Source organism: Pristis pectinata, chromosome 1, assembly GCF_009764475.1.
Source record: "Pristis pectinata isolate sPriPec2 chromosome 1, sPriPec2.1.pri, whole genome shotgun sequence".
Classification (NCBI taxonomy): Eukaryota; Metazoa; Chordata; class Chondrichthyes; order Rhinopristiformes; family Pristidae; genus Pristis; species Pristis pectinata.
Window position 1 is genome coordinate 88,522,648 of NC_067405.1, and position 18,054 is coordinate 88,540,701.

At 41.4% G+C, this 18,054-nt stretch overlaps 1 protein-coding gene across 1 annotated transcript in view; it reads right to left on the bottom strand.

Annotated features, from left to right (window-relative positions):
• Positions 1–17,793, bottom strand: part of ivd (isovaleryl-CoA dehydrogenase) — a 38,462-nt gene extending 20,669 nt beyond the window's left edge. Inside the window, exons 1-4 of the mRNA XM_052021418.1 lie at positions 17,566–17,793; positions 12,799–12,888; positions 10,537–10,588; positions 2,182–2,351 (exon numbers count right to left, since the gene is read on the bottom strand). Coding sequence (XP_051877378.1) covers positions 2,182–2,351; positions 10,537–10,588; positions 12,799–12,888; positions 17,566–17,733 — 480 coding nt within the window. The 5' untranslated portion in view covers positions 17,734–17,793. The remainder of the gene's footprint in view (positions 1–2,181; positions 2,352–10,536; positions 10,589–12,798; positions 12,889–17,565) is intronic.
• Between the last annotated feature and the right edge of the window lie 261 nt (positions 17,794–18,054).

Sequence of the window (18,054 nt, forward strand, 5' to 3'; positions counted from 1 at the left end):
AAATTCAAGAACACTCACCTTGTTTCATATGCTAAAATCCTTCTTTAAAATGTTGCTGGCTTGTCGTTCCATCGCAATTTTAACTTGACTATGTTATCTTATTTTTGGAACAAATGTGGAATGGAGGAATTCTGGGCATTTGGGTTGAAATTCCTGAAACCTTCGTGGTAATTTGACCATAACGTCTACCTGTTTCATCTTTGCATTACTGGTAATAACAGCTGGTGTTTGATTAAGCATGCTTTGCTAGTCCAATGAGACTGGTAGTATACTATTAATAAAGTCAGAATGCATCATCCAGCTGTCATTACCCTTTCAGAATGGCAGCTCTCCAGAAATGAATTCAGGCACTGTCTACTAACTCCTATAAGCTCACTAATTGAGATGGCAGTTTAACAAAAAGTAGAACAGTCAGATACATGTCATAAATTTATAATTCTTAACTGAACAAACCTTGTGGCAGTTACATTACACTTCACTGTCATGAGAGCATAAGAAATGGAAGCTTTGATTTCAGCAACACTTTTCTGCACTGAGCCCATACATTCCTTGATTCCCTCAATACTTAAAAATCTACCAATCTCATGTCTTAAACATTCTTAACGATTGACACTTCACAGATTCTTGGGTAAAGAATGCCATTAATCTATTGGTAAAGAAATTTCCTCTCATTGCTAACGGAAATGAGAGTGTGACCTGGGTTCTTGCACCCCAGCCAGGGAAACATCAATTCTGCATCCAACCTGTCATGCTATCAAAGAACTCTGCACCTTTCAATAAGATCAATCCTCATCCAGTCCATGCTGACAGGAAAGCAATAGGAAAAGTCTGTTTACAGGAAGCAAAATGTAGTCAGGGAATGCAAGTGTACAGTTAAGAGGCAGTCTCACACCTCTGGCCTTGCTACAATATAATGAAGCTAAGTAGAGCCGCTTTATCATTGGACAGAGCACACAGTATAACGGGTAACACAACTCAACTGTTAGCTGCTCCACTCTGGTGCCATTTTACAGATACTGGAGCCTGCCATTATACTGTAAGGGGGCAGCACAGCTAGTGGAGCTGCCACTGCACAGCTCCAGTCACCCAGGTTTAATCCTGGCCTCCGGTGCTGTCAATGCAGAGTTTACACGTTCTCCCTGTGGCTGCGTGGATATCCATGGGATGCTCTGGCTTCTTCCTACATCCCAAAAACATGTGGGTTGGCAGGTTAATTGGACACTATATATTGCCCCTAATATGTAGATGTGTAGTAAAATCTGGCAGGAGTTGATGGGAATGTAGAGAGGATAAAATGGGTGAGGATAGGATTAGTATAAAAATGGGCACTTGATGGTCAGCACAGACTTGGTGGGCTAAAGGGCCTGCCATGCTGTATCTCTCGATGACTCTTTGTAACAGTCCCCTCAGGATTTGAACTTAGAAGGGAATTGGACTGGATCTCTCAGTGTAACTTTCCTTTTGGGTAGTGAAGGGTTCCCTCAAATGAGATTGGATTTTTTGGTATGGTCTCCTAATTTAAGAAGCCTAGGTTATAAATTGAGAAAGGTTGAGCCCACGGAAGCAAAATAGCCATTTACACAACGTTAAGGAAAACATGATGGGAAGGGTCTGTAAGCCTAATGGGGATAGTAAACAAGATCAATTCAAGAAAAGGTGGAGTTAATGGGCATGTGAAAGAGAATAAGTTGCAAGTCTACAAGGCAAAAGGGATGGAATTGATGGGATTGTTCTGATGGGAACCAGCATGAACCTGATGAGTCAAATGGCCTCCTTGTGTGCTGCAGTAAGAGGTGAAAGGTTAAAATTCTATAAATGTTTCTCTTATTCATAATAAGACAACCTAATTAATGGGACACAGAAAAGTGGGTTTGACCTAATAGTATTATAGAAACTTGGCTGCATGGTGACGGATTCTGGGAACTAAATATTCCATGCATTTGAAGTTTAGAAAAAGAGACAAAATGGAAAAGGGTAAAAAGGTGGGAGCCCTGAAAATAAAGAACAGTGTAATGACAGTAATGGTGAGTGATAGTGACTCAAAAGAACAGAAAGCAGAATCAGTATGGAGATGAGACATAATATGGCAGGAACACTGGCAGAAATAGACTGTTTCTTTCCTTAACAGCATTTAAATTGTTGGAAGATTAATTGAGTTCAACATGGTAATTGCTGCTTTACCTTAGGTAAATATTTCTTCTTCTGATCTTCATTGCCGTTTCTCACCAGCTGATTGATGCACAGGTTGGAATGGGCTCCGTAACTGAGGCCAACTGCAGCAGAGGCTCTGGTTATTTCCTCCATAACGAGGACATGATCCAAGTATCCACCCCCTGCTCCTCCATACTCCACTGTAGGATACCATGGGATTACTTAAACAGGATGCCCACAAACGTTCTTCAACAAGAACACACCCAATCCCCCAGCCCAGACATGCAGGACACATATTGGCTATAGGGAAAAATGAGGGAATAAATTAGATGTGTTCAAGGGAAAGCTAAGTGGAAAGAAATAGAATGATTTATTTATAAGACAGGAGCAAGATAAGATTTATGAATAAGATAAGCAAGAGGTGGAAAGAAATAGAATGATTTATTGATAGTATGAGATGAAGCAAAATTGGAGGTGGCTCAATCTCACAATAAATAGAAACAACCATCAAGTATTCCAAAACTTGCTGTAACTATACAGTCTACTGCATGTTACACTAAACACAAATGAAAAAACTCAGGCCAATCCTTTCAACAAACTCAATCAGACAACTGCAAAAATACAGTCAAAATCTTTTTCCCAGGGTAGAAATGTCAAATACTACAGGGCACAGCTTTAAGGTGGGAGGGGGAAAGTTTAAAGGAGATGTGCAGGGCAAGTTTTTTTTTGCATAGAGAGTGGTATGTGCCTGGAACCCACTGCCTGGGGTGATGGTGGAAGCAGATGTAATAGTGGCGTTTAAGAGGCCTTTAGAAAGGCACATGAATATGCAGGAATGGAGGGATATGGATCATGTGCAGGAAGAAGGGATTAGTTTAATTTGGCATTGTGGCTGGCACAGACATCGGGGCCAAAGAGCCTGTTCCTGTGCTGTACTGTTCTATGTTCTCACAATCAGTATCCTCTACATACTATACCCCAGCAGAATACGAACACATATCACAATGGGAGTAATAGTTATGAAGGTACTAATATACACACCAGCTAAGCTTCTACAGGCACAAGTTTGCACATGAGCATCCATGCACAGACAGACAGACAGACACACACACACACACACACACACGCACACACACACACACACACACAATAAATGTGTTTAGGGGTTACATGTATTGAAAAAACATGTTATAATTATCAACCACACCCAATGTGGTTGATCTGAACTATCTTCTGAAGTGGCCTAATAAGTCAATAGATTGTAATTTCAATTTGTGTTCATGGCACATAATTCAGCTGGTGTATCAGTGAATACTGAAGAGGAAATGTACTGTAAAAAGGGAGGCAACCGTTAGATGAAAAGTTAAGTCCTTGCAGGTGGACATAAACACTCTTCTGAAGACGAACAATGAATTCTCCCCAGCATTCTAGGCAACATTTAATTAGGAAGTACATCGTAATCGTTGTAACTTATTCTTTTTTAAAGATACTGCAATGAATGCAAAATGGAATCCATTAGAATATGCTCATTAAGTGCGTAACACCAGTTCAATATGCACACGCTTTCTAGAGTTCCACATGTTCTTCCATATGAGGCCCTAGAGAAGTTCAATCTCAGACACACGCAATAATTTGCAAGCAAGGCTATGCGAAGGGGCTCGAGTAGACAGGCAAATAAACTTATTTTTTGATATTGTGGGGAATAAAAATCAGAGACATATCCGCATGCAGTGATGCCAACTGCTTAACTGTAACTTTTATTATCATCTGACCTTGAAGTCATTGACTTATGTATTGACGTAAATAGTTAAATTACGGGACTAATAATCCAGAAAATTAGAATCTAAATCTCACCAAAGCAATTTGGGAACAGGAATTCAGTATCAAAAGTTCTGGAAGTGAATTGCTGTTATCAATAAAAGTGACCACAAAGCTGTTGGACTCTCAACATTTCAAATGATTTACTCATTCAGGGAAAGGAACCTGTTGTCTGTACCTGATCTGGTCCATTACTTCTTCACTCCCTCAACATAAGAAGCTGCAGAGAGTACTGGACTCAGCCCAATAGATCACAGGCACATCCCTCCCGACCATCGGTAGAATCTACGTAAGGCGCTGCCTTAAGATGGCAACATCTATCATCAAAGATCCCCACCATCCAGGCTATGCCATATTCTCAGAGCTACCATCAGGCAGAATGTACAGAAGCCTGAAGTCCCACACCACCAGGTTCAAGAACAGCTACTTCCCTCCAACCATTCAGTTCTTGAACTAACCAGCACATCCCTAATCACTACCTCAGTACAGCAACACTATGACCATTTTGATCACTTTGCACTACAATGAACTTTGTTTTTTTTTTGGTTCTAATTGTGCTCTTTCTTGTATAAATTTTGTATAATTTATATTTATGTTTTTCTTGTGAATGTTGCTTATCTGATGCTATGTGCCCACGATGCTGCTGCAAGTAAGTTTTTCATTGCACCTGTGCATACCTATACTTGTGCATATGATAATAAACTTGACTTTGAATAACATGAATGGCTCTGAACTATCATGTGAAGTGGCCTAGTGAGTTACAGTTGTATTAAATCTCTGCACTACTGTAGGTCAAGACAGCAGTATCAGCAAATTTTCATGGGACAGGCAATAAATGGCATCTGCCCTCCAAGAATTAATGGCAATGTTAAGGTGCAGTTGGATCATTGCAGGCAGTCTTACTGCTTTCCATTTTGCAAAGGCCTAGTCACTGTATGACTATTTAGCCTCACTCACCTAGGCTAACAGCATTCAGCCCAAAATGCCAGCACACTGCCACAGCTACCAATTAATTTCACTCAAAACTTCACAGAATTTTAAGTACATATCCAATATCCTTGTTGGTTATTTTTGAATCTGTTTCCAGGCAGTGTATTGCAATTCATAATCTCTGTTGTATTAACATTTTTCTCCTCATCTGCCCAATTTCTTTTGTGTAGCAAAGTCAATGGATAGCATCACAGAAGTGTGAGCCTGCTCTTAATTGTTTTGCTTTGAACAATACTCCCTTGGCTGGGATTAACTAACTCAACCCTGGTATACAACATGTATAAAATAAATTTGTATCCATCCATATGACTTAGTACTGCACTAGATAATGCACTTTGAACCAAGTCATTAAGATCCTTGAAAGCTTAAATACTGACCATTCCAACACCATTACTAATGAAAAAAAAGGTCTATTATTGACCATCTATATTCAAAAATGATGAGTGCTCACAATGTGAAATTCTCACGTTTTTACCCTGTACTACCTCAATGCACTGTGTAATGAATTGATCTGTACAAACAATATGCAAGACAAGTTTTTCACTGTACCTTGGTACAAATGACAATAATAAACTAACAGTAATACCAATCTTCAAAACCTCCCAAAGCAGTTCACACAACTAATTCATTCACTCATATTTCCATACAACACAGGAGGCTGCCATACAGCCCTTCTGTGTCATCTCCTAGAGCATGCCATTGGTCCTAATCCCCCACTTATTTCCCTTCATTTAATTCTCTGTCATGGGTCCACTGTGTCCTCCAATTCTCCATTTACTAGCACTGGAGGTAATTTACAGGAGTCAATTAACCTGCCATCCAGCACATTTTTGGGACACTGCAACTTAAGACAACAAATATGACAATTAATTTGGTTTAGACAAATGACCAATTAAATATTTTGGCATTGGATGTTTGCTTGTTGAGGAATCAAATGTTGGTCAGGAATCATTCCTCATTCAGTGCAATGGAATTCTCACTATCCACAAGAAGGACAGGAATCTTTTCATTTAGCATTCCATTCAAAGAATTCCAGTTGAAAATGTGGTATAGATTTGGACTGAGGTGTTGGCCAAGATTGTGTGCAAATTTCACCGAGTTTCACCTTGCAGAAGTCAGGACTTGGAGCGAGAAATTTGCAGGAGTTTAAAAGAGGCACATCTGCAAGTTGTTAATAGTTGATTAGCTCACTGGCTAGTTAACAGCAGCCAATGAAAAGAAATAAGGGCTAAGCAGAGCTGCCATTGTGACAGTGGATCAGTGTTAGAGTGGGGAGTTGAGGCTTTGGTGACTTTGAGCAAAAACAGGAGATATGAAAAGAAGTGAGTCTCTTTGCTTGCTTGTGAGTTTAACTTGCAGGAATTTAAGAGGTGAGTCAGCTAATTGTTAGTTAATAAGTGATTGGCTAATTATCAGCAGCTAATAAAAAGTTAGGGTCAAGTAGAGTGGCCATTTTGAGAGTGAACCTGTGAATACCAGGCTTCAGTGAGGAGGGTGAGCAACACTAAGGTAAGGTGCGGGTAGGTTCTTATTCATTTTTTCTGTCTCTTTATTTTCCCTCAAAGCTTTTTAGTCATGGCAGGTGAGCTCAAACCTGTGTCATGCTCCTCCTGCACAATGTAGGAACTTGGGGAGGCTGCCAGTGTTCCTGATGACTGTGCAGAAAGTGTGACCAGCTGCAGCTCTTGACAGACTGCATGACAGCACTGGAGCTGCACGTGGATTCACTTTGGAGCATCTGTGCTGCTGAGAATGTTGTGGATAGTGCATTTACCAAGTTGGTCACACCTCAGTTTGAGGCCTCAGAAAGGATAGAGAATGGGTGACCAACAGGCAGAGCAGTAGCAGGAAGGTACCGCAGGAGTCTCCTATGGTCATCTCCCTCCAAAGCAGATATACTACTTTGGATACTGTTGGGGGAGATGGCTCATCAGGGGAAGGCAGCAGTAGCCAGGATCATAGCACTGAGTGGCTCTGCTGCACAGAAGGGCAGGAACAAGAGTGGCAGAGCTATAGTGGTAGGGGATTCCACAGTAAGGGGAAAAGACAGCAGCTTCTGTGGCCACAAATGGGACTCTTGGTTGGTGTGTTGCCTCCTGGGTGCAAGGGTCAGGGATGTCTCAGAGCAGATGCAGGGCACTCTGGAAGGGGAGGGTGAACAGCCAGTTGTCATGGTGAATGTAGGTATCAACCATATAGGAAAAAAGTGTGATAAGGTCCTAGAAGCCAAATTTAGGGAGCTAGGAGATAAATTTAAAAAGTAGGACCTCAAAGGTAATGATCTCAGGATTACTACCTGTGCCATATGCTAATCAGAGTACGAATAGCAGCATATTTAGGATGACTGTGGCTTAAGCAGTGGTACAGGAGGGAGGGTGTCATATTCCTAGGGCATTGGAATCAGTTCTGGGCAGGACTGAGACAGTCTACACCTGGGCAGGACTGGGATCAATGTCCAAGGGGGATTGTTTGCTCGTGCTGTTGGGGAGGGTTTAAACAAATATGGCAGGGGGATGGGAATGCATACAGGAAGACAGAGGGAAGCAAAGCAGAGACTAGAGCAAAAGATAGGAAAGAGAAAAGTAAGAGGAGTACAGAAAAGTCAATGCAAAGGACACACAGACTACTAGATTCTAAAAGGACAATGAGTACAAGGGCACTTTATCTGAATGCCTGCAGTATTTGAAACAAGGTCAGTGAACTTCTGGCACAAATCAGTACAAAGGGGTATGATTTAATGGCCATTACAGAAATGTGGTTGCAGGGTGGAGATGAGTGGGAATTAAATATCCAAGGGTACCAGGTAATACTGAAGGATAGGCAGGGAGGTGGGGTGGCACTCGTAATTAAGAATGAGATCGGGGCGATAGTGAGAGATGTTATAAGATCTCAGGAGCAGAATGAGTCCATCTGGGTGGAGATTAGGAATAGTAAAGGGAAAAAAAAAATCACTGGTGGGAGTTGTCTATAGGCCACTGAATAATAACATTGCAGTGGCACAGGCAATAAACAAAGAAATATTTGATGCATGTAAGAATGGAAAGGCAGTTGTCATGGGGGAGCTTTAAATTCCACAGACCTGGCAAATCAAGTTGGTCGGGGCAGTCTTAAGGAGAACTTCATAAAATGCATCAGTGATTGCTTGAACAGCATGTTAGGTAGCAAGGGAAAATGCTCTCTTAGATCTGGTCCTGCAATGAGATGGGTAAAATTAATAATCTTGTTGTTCAAGATCCTCTTGGAAAGAGTGATCATAGTATGACTGAATTTCTCCTATAAATGGAGGGTGCAATAGTTTGATCTAAAACCAGTGTATTATGCCTAAACAAGGGAGACTACAACAGGATGAGGGAGGAGTTGGCTCGTGTAGACTGGAAACACAGGCTATATGGTGGGACAGTTGAAGACTTTCAAAGAGATTTTTCACAGTGCTCAACAAAAGTATATTCCAGTTAAAAGTAAGGACAGAAAAAGCCAGCCTTGGATAACTAAGGAAATAAAAGGAGGCATCAAGCTATAAGCTTATGCATACAAAGTTGCCAAGAGTAGTAGGAAACTGGAAGATTAGGAAAACTTTAAAAAGCAACAAAAAATCACTAAGCAAGCAATAAGGAAAGGGAAGATAGATTATAAAAGTAAACAAAATATAAAAACAGATAGTAAAGGTTTCTATAATTATACGAAATGGCAAAGGGTGGCTAAAGTGAATGTAGGTCTCTTGGAAGATGAGAAGGGGGAATTAATATTGGGTAATGTGGAAATGGCCAAGGCTTTGAATGTCAGTCTTCATGGTGGAGGACACATTTAACGTGCCAAAGAGATGTGACGGGAGATGAGGACCTTGATACAGTTGCTGTCACTAAGAAGGTAGTAATGAGCAAACTAGTGGGCCTAAAGGTAGACAAGTCCCCTGGTCCTTATGGGATGCATCCCAGGGTATTGAAAGAAATGGCAGAAGTTATGGTAGAGGCATTTGTGATAATTTACCAAAATTCTCTGGACTCTGGGCAGGTCCTGGCAGATTGGAAGACAGCAAATGTCACGCCACTGTATGAGAAAGGATGTAGGCAAAAGGCAAGTAACTATAGGCCAGTTAGCTTAACATCTGTAGTCAGGAAAATGCTTGAAGCTATCATTAAGAAAGATACAGCAAGACATCTGGATAGAGGTGGTTCCATCAGGCAGACACAGTATGGATTCAGGAAGGGCAGGTCCTGTTTGACAAACTTACTGGAGTTCTTGGAGGATATAATGAGAGCAGTGGATAGAGGGGAATAGGTAGATGTTGTATACTTGGATTTCCAGAAGGTGTTCAATAAGGTGTCATATAAGATCTATCCATAAGATAAGGATGCATGGAGTTGGGGGTAATATATTAGCATGGATAGAGGATTGGTTAACCAATAGAAGGCAAAGAGTTGGGATAAATGAGTGTTTATCTGGTTGGTGAGCAGGGTGCTGCAGGGATCAGTGCTGGGCCTGCAACTGTTCACTATATACATTCTCTATTTGGAAGAGGGAACTGAGTGTAGCGTATCTAAGTTTGCTGATGACTGTGGAAAAACAAATTGTGCAGAGGATGCGGAGTCTGCAGAGAGATATAAATAGGTTGAGAGTGGGCAAGGGTCTAGCAGATTGGGTAAAATGTTGGTATGTGTGGTCACCCACTCTGGAAGGAAAAATAGAAGATCATATTATGATTTAACTGGTGAAAGACTGCAGCATGCTGTTATGCAGAGGGACTTGGGAGTGCTTGTGCACGAATTGCAAAAAGTTGGTTTGTAGGTGTAATGGGTTATCAAGAAGGCAAATGGAATGTTGGCCTTCATTGCTAGAGGGATTGAATTTAAGAGCAGAGAGGTTATGCTGCAACTGTACAGGGTACTGGTGAGGCCGCTCCTGGAGTACTGTGTACAGTTTTGGTCTCCTTGAAGGATATACAGGCTTTGGAGGTGGTGCAGAGGAGGTTCACTAGGTTGATTCTGGAGAGGGTTCTCCTATGAGGAGAGATTGAGTCGCCTGGAACTATACTTGCTGGAATTCAGAAGAATGACGGGATCTTATAGGAATGCATAAAATTATAAAAGGGATAGATAAGATAGAGGCAGGAAGATTGTTTTCACTGGTAGGTGAGACTAGAACTAGGGGACATGGCTTCAAGATTCAGGGGAATAGATTTAGGATGGCAATGAGGAGAAACTGCTTTTCCCAGAGAGCAGGAATCTGTGGAATTCTCTGCCCAGGGAAACAGTAGAGGCTACATCATTACATATATCTAAGACAGATTTTTGCACAGTAGGGGAATTAAAGGTTATGGAGAAAAGGTAGGTAGGTGGATCTGAGTCCACAGCCAGATCAGCCATGATCTTATTGAATGGCAGACCAGGCTTGACAGGCCAGATGTTGTGCTCCTATTTCTTATGTTCTTAAAAGCCCTCATGTCTAGTAAACAATCATATTCTGTAAGGAGTACTTTGTCAGACATATGCTGAATATCCCATCACCAGCTAATAATTAAAAATTACTGTTATGTAAAGCAAAGTGAACCAAATGGGGTAAGAGGCTGCTACAACTCACCAGGAGCAGTGATCCCAAGAACTCCAAGATCACCAAGCTGCTTCCAGAACTCCTAAACACCAAAGGAGGGAATTTAACAATAAATCAAATTGATGGGAATTGATCACATCCAAACCACAACACTGACACGTACTATAAAACTCCAATAAACCAGCACGCTTAGGACTTTGGTAATCTGCTAATTCACACTTTCCAGACTAGATGATTTTTATATTAATGGTGCAACACTGTTTTGATTTTTTAATTGTTACATGATACAACTTGTCCAGTGAACCAGGTAAGTTGAAAGGCAGCATGGGAACTGGGACCTCTGAGTGGAAAGTGAGAGCAGGAAAATTACCTGATGAGCCAGATTGCTGAAGCATTTGGATTTCTGAATAGTTAGATAGCAGGCTTTTGGGGTTTTACTGATCACTGTTACAGGGTTCATTTGTGTGATTTACAAAAGAACTTTTGTAGCAAGCTAACTTAAAGTACTGGTCATTTGCTGTGTCACTGGTTATCTACGGATGAGGTGCAGGTTGTATTTTAATCATATGTAATCAAACAATTCTTAGACTGAATAATGGTAACTTAGATGAAATCTCATTGGCTTGGAGGGATGAGGGGAGGGGGAAATAGGGACTCGGAGTGCACAATTACAATAACAGCCCAAAGTGAGTTATGGAATACAAGTTTGGAAAAGTTTACTGGACTCTTGGATTTATCAGGAGAGAAAAGAGGCAACGGGAAGTGAAGAAAGAGACACGAACAATCCTATGAAATACATTGAATGCAGATGAATGAGTCCATGGACTATGGGACAAGGAACTTTACTGACTGAAAAGGATGCCATAAGGAAGAGAGCAACATTGCCTCCACAAAACGAGTAAAAGAGAACACTGTCTCTCTGAAAGAAAAATAGAATATTTCCATTGAACTACAGACAGATCAAAGGAGATTATATTTTTGTAGTGGAGCAGGAGGGAATGAAATGGGGCAGGAGGGAAGGTAGTGTTCAATTAGGCCACACACAACCTTTTAAGCTTCCACTAATGAGCTGGGTGCACTTTACTCATCCTACTCTGATTGGATCAAGCAATGGCCATTCTTTTCTGTGAAGGTTAAAGCAAACAGGTTTAATTGTGCCAGTCACAAGTTTTGTTTTGAATAGTTGTTTTGTTCTAGCTCCTTGTTCAAGAATCTTAAGCAAATAAGTCATTAAAGGATATGCACATGTATATAAGGGGTTATGGGATTTCAGCTGCTTTTCAGAGACTAAGTAGGGAGACCAGGTTGGTTCCTAGCTTGTTATGTAGTCAACTTGCACTTGATGTGTGATGGTGCAACATTCAAAAGAACTGCTGGTCGAACATTCCAGACATTATTTGTTTAACTGATTGATTGCCAAAAATGTCTGTGCGTTGGCTGCCTTCTGAAAGTGATGTCAAAACTCTGAAATACGTAAGGAGAGTCTTAAAGCGGCAGATAACCAATTTTACAGCCTGAAATGGAAGATAGAGCTGCAACAAAGAGGAACTAACATAAGCTCCACAAGAAAAGAATGCCTTTAATAAAATGAGGAAGAGGTGGAGTATTTTGCATGAAACAACAAAGAGACAGGAGATTATCTCAATGAAATGGGGCAGGAAGGAGGAAAGGACCACAAAATGGTTTAGAGAGATTTGGGCCAAATACACAGACACCTTGATTGGCACAGACAAGTTGGGCCAAGGAGCCTGTTTCTGTGCTGTATAAATTTATGAAATGGAGGAGGAGGAAATGAAGTATATCAAATAGGTTAGTAGGGATGGAAGTGCCTTTGTAATGTAGTGTGGGAGGGCAAGAAGATAGTCTTCTTGAAATGGACAAATGAGTAGGCAGCCTCCATGGATTTCAACACGAGATGCAGGAAGGAGGAAAATATTTAGATCTTAGAAAGAAAACAATCACTGACACTTTTTTCAAATAAAATTTCAAATTTTTAACTGGATTTATAGGCTATTTTTGTAAAAGGACCAACTGGAGATATGTTAGACTGAAACAAGGATATAGAAAGATTTTGTTTTACTACGTGCAAAGTACCACAGATATAAATTAGTGAGCTGCAGAGTGAAGACCAAAGCATTCCAAGCCATTTTTTTCTAACCTCTGTTTGTAAAATTTGGCTCTTTCCAAGAGAAGTTTCATTTTAGAGAATTATATTAGTTTACTTTTAAACTTGCAGATATAAACCAGTCACAAATAGACAAGGATATGAGCTACATGCAACATCACATTTACCCTCAACTCTGGAAAGTCATTCTTCTGGTCGATTTCCTGGGCCTTGGGAACGAGGTGATTTTGGCAGAATTTCTGAACCATCTGTCGAAGCTATTTAGAAGAGAGATAAAAGAACAAAACAATAGTTATTACTCGAATTTAAAGGGTAGAATTCCATTTGTTCATCCATGTAGACAAAACTCTGGCTAGAAGAATCTCAAAATGAAAGAAATACAGCAGCTTACTGTGCAATTCTGCCTAGAAAATTTTCCTTGCTACATGCATATGATTGTCCTTAATACTCAAGTGGTGAAGATGATAGCATAACCTGCTGCATAATCAACCAACTCTCCAGAGAGGGAAAGAAACAAAGTGCTTGTCACTTGCTGATGATACAAAACTTGATGGGATTGTAAGGAGGAGGGGGATGTAAAGAGGCTTCAAGGGGATACAGACAAGCTGAGTGGGCAAGAACATGGTGGATGCACTGTAATGTGGAAAAGTGTAAAGTTATTCCCTTTGGTGCCTAAAACAGAAAAGCTGAATATTTTTAAGTAATGAGAGAGTGGGCAATGTTGATGTTCAAGGGAATCTAAGTGTCCTTGTATACTGGTCACTGAAAGCCAATATGCAGATGCAACAAGAGATTAGGGAAGGAAAAGGTCAGTTACCCTGTATTATGAGAGGATGTGAGTACAGGAATAAAGATGTCTTACTCAGTTATATAGGGCTTCACTGAGTCTGCACTTGGAGTATTGTGTACAATTTTAGTCTCCTTACCTTAAAGAATATACTTGTCAGAGGGACTGCAGTAAAAATATACTAACTGGCTTCAGGAATGGTAGGTCTGCTGTATGAGATCGAGCAGGCCAGGCCACAGTCTAGTTTAGAGGAACGAAAGGGGATTTCATTGAAACAAACAACATTCTTAGGGTTCTCGAGACCAGATGCAGGGAGGATGTTTTCCCCTGTTGTTGAGTCTACAATCAGAAGTCACTCAGGATAAGAAGGAGGCCATTTCAACCTGAGATGAGGAGAAATTTCTTCATTCAGATGATAGTGAATCATTAGAATTCACTATCCCAGAGGGCTATGGAGGCTCAGTCAGAGTTCATTTAAAATACAGATCAATAGATTTCTGAATATTAAAGAGATATGGAGATGGTGCTGAGGCAAAAGATTAGTCACGACCTTGATGAATGTAAAGCCAACTCAAAGGACCAAATTTCTTTCTTATCCCTACTCAGCCAAGCTAAGAAAGCATATAGAAGTAAAGGCCACACAATAGATTTCCATATTCTAACCTGTTATGGACTCCAGGTTTTCGTACCTCTTAAAGACCTGAAGAATATCGTCTTGAGTAGGAACATCAGAAGACAGCAATGAAACAGTTCACACTAATTGGAGATGAGGGTTAGAAACCAAGATTTTAAAAAATGGTTTTGGAAAGCTTTTCACTATGCAGTCCACTTCACAACACAAAACGATAGCATTGTGGAAATAAAAATGCAGGTCAGCAGTCCACCCACGTAAAACCGACCTGGGTTAGCTGGACACCAGAAGCTGTCCATCTCGTGCACCTGTCCTCTTTTATTGGACAGTTGAGTTGGGGGCTGTAACTAAGCTGACAACTGATATAATGAACTTGCCCACATCCTGAAGGTCCTCATGGAGGGGTTTCCAAGAACAAGGGCAGAGACACAGAAGGAAAGGGGAGCAAAAGGTGCGAGTCTTCTGGGGTGTTAAGTTTCAGCTCAAGAAGACAAGAGCAAGGAATCAACAACCACAAACTACAAAGGATAAATTTTTGCTGTATGACCAATCCAAGTCAAATGGTTACATTACTATTGTCTCTTAATAAACTACCTATTATTATAAATTCGAGTAATCAATAATCCCTGAGAAAATCAAAACCATATATATTTCAGAAACATAGAAAATAGCAGGAGTAAGCCACTCAGTTCCTTGACTGAACCTCCTATTTCAATACCATATTCTTGCTCTCTCCCCATTACCCTGATATCTTTTATGACTAGAAGTTAACTTCCTTCTTAAAAATATTCAGTGATTTGTCCTCCACAATCTTCTGTAGTAGAGAATTCCACAGGTTCATCACCTGCTGAGTGGAAAAAATATTCTTATCTCAGTCTTTAATTTCAAAATCTTATAACTTCTTTGCATCCTCCTCACAATTCACACCCAGTTTTATTTCATCAGTAAACTAGCATTTTACATGGTTAACTTGAAGTTTGTATTGTGAAAAGCTGGGACCCAAGCACTGATGGGTGGTGAAACTAGTCGCTGCCCGACACCCTGACAAAAACAGATGTACTTCTGGATTAAAACTGCTGAATAAATATGAGTTATTATCATGAAAGTTAATTCTGAAAATGCCACATAATGGAGATATGTTCACATGAGCTGGCTCTGCTGCTTATCCATTTCGTGTTCTGCAGCTAGAGGGCGTCAAGAGGAAACAGGAATAGTCACAGCGAGTCACTGAAGGGCATTCTTGTCCTGATGGGAACTATACCTTTCATAGGAGCTTTGGTTGTACTGTGCTGTTCCTGCAAAAAGCTCATTTTCATTGCATTTATACCATGGGTTGGCATGCCTATGACAATAAACTTGAACTTTTGGGTGGGCCCCAAAAAGTTTCTTGACCCAATTGGAAGAGGGAAAATGATTAAAATCACAGAATAATAATTTCAAAAAGAAAAGCTCATAGTTTTTAAACATATTAGTCCTTTAAAAAAGTTGTTCAATTTTCCCCTACAAAATTTAATAAAGATGAAATTTCAAGGCAGAATCTTAAACAGTTAAAAGCACAGCTTCAAGTTACATTATAGTGGAGCACGTAGCCCGCTGAAAATGAAGTTCATAGGTCAGCTCAATGTAGTCAGCCAATGGCAAACAAGAAACAGCAACACCCCAAAAAAAGGTGGAAAAACTCATTCCTGAAGAGTGGAGAAATCTGTTCACTTACACAACCTCTCTCATCATCACAGCTTACCATTTGGCATTCTCAATGCATTGTTTCATGAGGATCCAAATATGATGGCATAAGATGGTAATGTATTGCAATTTTGTTTTTTTATGTATTAACGAATTACAAATGTATTAAGTGTTTTTTAAAGTTGGAACATCTACTTCATATAGTGTGAATTTTATGTATAAACCTAGTCTTTATTTTGGCAAGATCATCTTTTGGTGTACTCTACATAATTAAACCTTCCCAAGAACAGATACAATCCTAAGCAGGGAGGCCAGTAGCTGGGAACATAGGTTTAACATAACAAGTATAAGAATTGGAAGGGAGTTGAAGAAAAATAGGTGTCACCCAAGAGTGACAAGGATATGGAACTTACTGGCTGAAAGAGTAATGGAAGCAGAAACTTGCTACTTTAAATAGTACCTGGATGAGAATACATGCTCTAACCTATAAGGCTACATATTGACACTGGGAAGTGGAATTTGCCTCAATAGTTCATTTGTATTTAGCCAGGACACAAGAGTCTGTGTTTTCCTTCTATGCCACAAACAGCATGGACTGTTGGAGCCAAGTGGTCTGTTGGAGCCTTATATTTTACAGAGTCTTCAATTTTCTCCAAGTTTCAATGTCTAGTTAACTCTTGGTCAATCATTGTTGGTGATTAGTCACTAGTTAGTTTCTGGTAGCCTGCTTGCTCTGTCTCTATCTGTAGTGAGCATCTGGTTATTAGAATCTGGTTGTCTAATTCTGATTAACAGTCATTGATCTGAAAGGTTACCTGTTAACTCTCTCCATAGTTACTGCCTGATCTGCTGAGCATTTCCAGCATTTTACTTTTATTTTCTTAGTTGATTGCTGCCTAGTTACCCATTTAATTTTATTTCTGGTTACTGCCACTATTTGTCTGAAACCAATCTCTAATTAGTTGCTGAACACTTATCTCAAATTGGCTTCTAGTTACCTCCAGGAACCCAAACAGTCTTTCTAGGAAAGGCAGCAATTTACTTGCATTTCTTCCAATCTACTGTACTGCATTCTGTATTTGCAATGTGGCCTCCTCTGCACTGGAGGAACCAAACAGATTGGCGATTGCTTGGCAGAGCACCTGGGCACAGCAAAAGAGCAACCCTGAGCTCTTGGTTGCCTGCCACTTTAATTCCCCATCCCTCTCGATCTTTCTCTGTGCCCTCCTATAATGTTACAATAAGATCCAACGCAAACTCCCTCACCTTCTCTGTTACTTAAACTAACTTGTTTTCTCTCTTGGAGACACAAGGGACTGCCGATGCTGGAATCTGGAGCAACAAACAATCTGCTGGAGGGACTCAGCAGGTCGAGCAGCATCTGTGTGGGGTGGGGGGCGGGGGTGGTAGTGGTGAGGACTGTTGACGCTTCGAATCAAAACACCGATGCAGGGTTTCAACCCAAAACGAAGACAATTTCCACCGCCCCCCCCCCCCCCCCCCCATACTGCTCAACCTACTGAGTTCCTCCAGCAGATTGTGGTTTTCTCTCTCCCATTCCTGGCAAAGGATCTTTCAACTGGAACTTAAACTGTTTCTCTCCCCCATAGATGCTGCCGAATCTGCCGAACGTTTCCAGCAGCTTTTATGTATTTTCACTTTCTAGTTGCATAATTCCGACCGGTGTCTGGTTAGCTCTCAACAGGTTAACCTCTGGCTATCCGTTTCATGGCTTGATTCGGCTTTGTTGCCTGTTAACTGTCTCTGGTCAGCTGCTGGTCCCCTATTTCTGGTTGGCCGCCGGTTACCCTTCCCTGCTCGGCTACTGGTTACCTGTCTCTGCTCCTCGGTCAGCCCGTTCACCACATCATCAATGCTGGGCAGGCTGCTCATGTGTTTGTGACCGGGACGGAGCAGTCGGATGCCAGGCTGCAGCCCAGCGGCCGCCCGTCGCCGGCTCACCGTCAGCAACGACCCACACAGTGCACGGAAAGCGGCCATCGCCACAAACGCAGAGCCCTGGCCAGGCCGGGCCAGGCCAGCGCAAGCACGCACATCCGGCTGCGGGACCAGTGTCGGCGTCACTTCCGACAGCGGGTTGCCATGGAGCTTCAGGTGCGGGCCACCGCGCCGGACGGTGCAGGTGCGGAGTGTGGACGGTCGTGAGTGTGACCCTGTAACTGCAGCCTTCGGGGAGGGAGGGTTGCAGTCTCCGGGGATTTGGTCAGTCTCATTGAGTTGTACGGCACGGCCCTTCGGCTCGACCCGTCCATGCTGACCAGGGTGCCTCCCGGAGCTAGTCCCACTTACCTGCGTTTGGCC